Source organism: Poecilia latipinna, unplaced genomic scaffold (assembly GCF_001443285.1).
Source record: "Poecilia latipinna isolate Pla-1442-1.1 unplaced genomic scaffold, P_latipinna-1.0 Scaffold1054, whole genome shotgun sequence".
Taxonomy (NCBI): domain Eukaryota; kingdom Metazoa; phylum Chordata; class Actinopteri; order Cyprinodontiformes; family Poeciliidae; genus Poecilia; species Poecilia latipinna.
The window spans coordinates 187,859-193,229 of NW_015113670.1; the positions used below are offsets into that span (position 1 = coordinate 187,859).

The 5,371-nt window shown below is 35.9% G+C and overlaps 1 protein-coding gene across 4 annotated transcripts in view; it reads left to right on the forward strand.

The window, feature by feature from the left end:
• Positions 1–4,871, forward strand: part of adcyap1r1a (adenylate cyclase activating polypeptide 1a (pituitary) receptor type I) — a 46,069-nt gene extending 41,198 nt beyond the window's left edge. For 2 of the 4 annotated variants that reach the window (XM_015051575.1, XM_015051577.1), the window contains 3 exons: positions 943–1,072; positions 1,272–1,313; positions 2,000–4,871. In XM_015051575.1, coding sequence (XP_014907061.1) covers positions 943–1,072; positions 1,272–1,313; positions 2,000–2,224 — 397 coding nt within the window. In that variant the 3' untranslated portion in view covers positions 2,225–4,871. The remainder of the gene's footprint in view (positions 1–942; positions 1,073–1,271; positions 1,314–1,999) is intronic. The other 2 variants (XM_015051576.1, XM_015051578.1) reach the window with 1 other exon arrangement.
• The last annotated feature ends 500 nt before the right edge of the window (positions 4,872–5,371 follow it).

Genomic DNA, 5,371 nt, shown 5'->3' on the forward strand with positions numbered 1-5,371 from the left:
AGTTAAATTAATGTAAATAAGTCCATAAGATGAACTACAGCCAAAAACACTTTTTAGAGTGTAAGACATACTGAAATTACTTTTGTACAGCTGCACCTTCATTCATTTTGTGTGTATTCTGTGTTATTATGTTTTCTTTTAGTTATGCGTGTGGTGGGTTTTTTTTGTTGGTCTTTTTGTATTTCCATCAGCCATCAGTGTGTGTGTTGCTGGGTTTCTGATGCATACCACAGAGATAAAGACCAAATAATTGATTTAACCAACCTGATTTACAACAGTAAAACAACCCTGTATTCTTGTTGTCAACAAATGTGTCATCTTTTCTGACACTCAGAAGATGATTTAAATTTTAAGTAATTTAAGTGCTTTTTTAATTTAAGTAATTTTTGTGCTTTGTTGAACAATATTTATAAGTTCTTATGAGAGAATGACAAGGAATGATGGTTCACTGATCTTTACCTTACAGTTAAAGGTTTACACATGTCTTTCATGGGATTTGTTGACAATAAGAAAACATTATCATTAGGATAATCTGAAATGTACGGAGCCCCTAAGGGGACATGGAGAAAAAAAAAAAGGAAAGAAATCCCGACTTATTATCGCGAGAAGTCGGGATCTCGCGATAATAAGTCGAGATTTCTTTCCTTTTTTTTTTTCTCCATGTCCCCTTAGGGGCTCCGTAGAAATGAAACGGTGATTCAGAGAGATAATTTTCATAGTAAGATTTCATCTTCAATTTGAATTCCTGGCTTTAATTTGTGGCATGTCACATCAGTAGTACATCATGTTGCATCAGTAGTACAACTTCTGCATCTCACTTGAGTCTAAGCAAAATGAATTAACTTACATAGAAGCACCTGTTGTTGTGTACATGTCAATAAGATCAAATAAAAATATTTGCTTTGTGTGTGCGCGTGTCTGTGTGCGTGTGTGTGTGTTCAGGCGTCTGGCACGCTCCACTCTCCTCCTCATACCCCTGTTTGGTATTCACTACACTGTGTTCGCCTTCTCGCCTGAGGATGTCAGCAAGAGGGAGAGGCTTGTCTTTGAGCTGGGCCTTGGATCCTTTCAGGTTTGTTCTCACTCCTCCGCAAAACATCCCGGTCCATATTTACAAAGAATCCTAAGACTAGAAGTAGGTCGTTGGAATTTTCCTAAAATTTTCTTTCAATTTTGCCTCAGTAAGATAAGTTATGCACACAGCACCATAGGCTTTAAGATGGACCCTAACTTGACAAAATGGATCGTGACTTATTTACGTTTCTTCTCAGGGATTTGTGGTTGCTGTTCTCTACTGTTTCCTCAATGGAGAGGTAAGCTATTATCACTTTTATACAGTTTTTTTATTATTTTGTCTTTATTTTTGATATATTAACACCTGTCACCGTGAATGTTTGCGCACCTACACGCAAATACATTACATTACTTGAATTAAAAAATAATTCACAACGTTTTCAAATGTTTTAGTATTCAAAAATATTTTAACTAAAACAGTATTGGATGGAGTAGCGACCAATGTACTAAAGTAGTGTCAGAGTGTCTTGAGGTTACATTTTCTGATCAAGAAACATTTCAGCATTCTTGGAGAAATTAGCAACAATATCAAAACTTCCTGTCACTGGACTTACATGAGGTGATAAACAGACAAAGTCTAAAGAGAAACAAGTTTATTCAGAAAGCCTTCAGACGAGTATTACTTTCCAAGGTCTATTTTATTAAATGGCAAAATCTATTCATTTTAAAACTGGTTATATACTACAGTTAGGTGCCCTATAAAGTTTGTGTTTTACAGATGTCAGTTGCCTGCAAATTAAATAGACTAAATTAAACGATCTAAACACTACCACAAAAATGCTGCCCTTCCATAAAAAAATAAATTCTGACCTTCAATGTGGATGTTGAGGTCTTGTTTTACCATGACCACTTTCCCACAGACAGTAAGTGAACCTTTGGTGGAGCTGGTACAGCTTAAAGTACACTAAAAAATGACCTTGTGAAGTTTCTCCCTGAAGGTGCAGTCGGAGATCAAGAGGAAATGGCGCAGCTGGACGGTGAACCGGTACTTTGCTGTGGACCTGAAGCAGCAGAGGCACCCTTCGTTGGCCAGCAGTGGGGTGAACGGCGGGACTCAGCTGTCGATCCTCAGCAAGAGCAGCTCGCAGATACGCATGTCCAGCCCGCTGGCGGAGAACGCCAACATCAGCCTGCCGACCTGAGCGTCTGACAGGCCAGAGCCGACTTCAAGGTGCCGTTCCACTTAACGTTAGACCAACCAGAGCAGACCAAAGTGGCCCCTTGTAATTCTTATATTTTCTACTTTATAAAAAGGGAAAGCATTTTACTAGAGATGATCAATTTTATTTGGGTATACAATGAAATAGAAATATTTATTTATAAAAAAAAAAGAAAAACATGGCGATGGTCATTTTTTTAATAATTATCACAGCACATTATCATTTTAGATGAATACAATTAAATTTAAATTCCCTATGAGCAAACCACTCTCAGAAATGTAAGCAAATAAAGATTGTGCCATAAGAAAGACATTGATTTTCTTAAACATTTTAGAAAAGTAATTCTTTAATATGAAATATTTGGGGGTCACATATGATCTGTTTGTGTACACTAACTGTGCTTCAAAGTGCCATACAGTTCGCCTGACTGGATCTCACTATAGTCCAAAGGTTTAAGAAAAAACAAACAAAAAATAACCAAAAGCTCGCCTTGCCTGTACAAAACGCTCAACGTTTATATGTAAATGTTTCATCTTGAATTTAAACATGTTCCTACAATCAGCCGTAAGTACAGAGTATGTCAAAAACACCCATGTGTAAATAGTTACTTTTAGTGTCTAGGTTAGTAACAGCGTATTGTAAAGACCTTTTCAAACAAAAGGAACTGGAGCCCAAATCTGTAGACACTGTCATGTATGCAGGGGACCCAGTGGTTCATGCTCTCTCTAGTCTGGTTTTCCTTTATACAAAAGAAGGAAGGGAAACATGTAATCTACAAGCTCAGTGAATAACGGCAGAGCAGCAATTGCCAACTTTTTAAAAAATAAAACCAGTTTTTGTTTTACCCTTCAAAGTGGATAATTTAGACGGAGGTGTTCCCGTCAATCCGTGTCATTCTGCGTTTTGTACATTTGCAGTTTTTGTCATTTCTTACCCAAACCTTTATAAGTAGAAGATTTTGTTATCTGCCAGAGGACATGGTGCACTGGCCAAGCGTGATAATAATCAGCCTGATAATAAATAATCACGCTTCGAGAGCCGATTATCTAAACCGACTTTCTATAATCTGCTTATCATCAACTCTAAGGAAATGTGGTTATCTGCCAACAGGATGTTACTCAGTTGTTTTGGTTTTAGCAGTGCTTACAATCTTTCAAATTTCTTAGTTAGGGATTAGAACCAACATAAATGGGAATAGAGAGTTAAATTAAGAGATTTGAGCATTTATAACCATTAATCACAATACTTAATCAAAGCACGTACTTGCAACAAAATAATAAGATTCTGCAGGATTGTCAAAGAGCATGGGTATGTTATGGTATAAAATGGAAGGGAAGAAATGGTTCTGCATATGTACAAATGGGCAAAGAAGGAAAAGTGGGCCATTCAGCTAATTTTTAACCACCACAAATTTCAACAAACCCAAGATGTGTTGTCAGTGAACATGAGCAGTTTGTGCCAGTGTTTGTCTCCAAACATAAGTTCACCATGCCATGATTCCATGAGTGCTGTATTTCATTATGGGTGGTCATCCTCACTCTGTGCTCATCGATTGAGCTTAAAGCCCATTGTGCCACCTTTAAGCAGCTCCTTTTGCAATTTGATTAGACACCTCGTTTTCCAAAGTGCCTACTCATACAAATAGCTATTGCTTTAATTATCAGTGAACACGTGATTTAATGGAGTTATTTTCTGCAAAGATTAAATAATGTGGTGGCTTTATTGTGGGTAGCATGCTTTTTGACAATGTGTCTCTGGTAGTTGAATAATTTGGAATTTATTATAAGAGTTTAGCCTTTTTTTCCTCATGAAATGCAAAATAAAATGAGGATGTAGTTGAACATCTTTAACAAGATTAATCGAGGTGTTTTTATTGCACCTACCATACATTTTGAATTTCTATGCCATTTCCACCACATGTATGACTTCAGTAGAAACATTAATATTGTCAGTGATCAACAAAGGCTTTAATTTACTCGCTTCTGACAATCGCATTTATGTGTTGCTCTGTCCTTTTTTTGTGTGGTCAAACCAGCTAAAAAGTCATTACTGTACACATGGAAACCATGTTAAATTAAAATGTGAAAGGGTGTACATAGAAGTTTTCCACCATATTTTTAATTTAGATGTTCATTTTTTGTCATACAAGTAGATTATAAGATTGTTGTATCTTCAAAAGATGATTTATAATACGTGGAACAGCTATGGATGTATATTTATTTTCCAACGATTATGTGCTATGTAACATATCGACTTGTACAGCTTACAAATAGTTTTGTCTGTAACGTAAATGTCTGATTTTATTACACTAACTGATGCAGACTTGGTCAAAGTGCCATAAAGATTGTGTCCCTATTATAAGGTGAGATTTGTGGCAAAAGATGGAGAAAAAACCACAACTTATTGTGCAGAAAAAATAGGGTGTAAAATGGCTTTATGAAAAAAACATGAAGCTAGAATCTTCTTTTTTGTGTGGAAGTGAAAGTATGTACATAGAGGAAAAAATTTGACCACTGCAACAGTTGCGTTTGAGCGTGTGATTAAAAACCACTCTGCTGCTTATGTGTTTCTGTCACCAGCATTCTGAGTCTGAACCTCAGAAAGAAACGACCATGTTTTAACGCTGTTACTGTCAGAAAAAAAAGAAAAGAAGAAGAGTTGAAGACTCCTCACATGACCTTAAATGTGCTGTGTATTTGTTCACCACTAGATGGAAGCAAAACTTTGTAATAGACGAGAGAGCGCTGAAGGGAAGCTTTTTTTATTGATTGATTTCAATAAATTCAATAAATATCATATGATATTTATTGAATTTGCAGGACGAATGTTTAAAAAGAGGAACAATGTCTATATTTGTATTGTTATTAGCATAATTCCTTATTTCTATTTTACACGAATTGTCAGACAAGCCATGTCAGCCTAATTAATGCTGATGTAATTTTTTGCAGTAAATAAAAAAAGAGCACTGTAAAGGCTAATCCAAACTTCAGCTAAAATCACCCATATTCATTTCTATCACTTCAAAGCAAGGTGAAGGAAATCTCAGTCTCTAAAGCAAAAGATTTACACTTACACTTGAAGAGTTATACTTTGTTCTTTATGACAAGTTTATATCATAATTAAACAGAACTGTATAT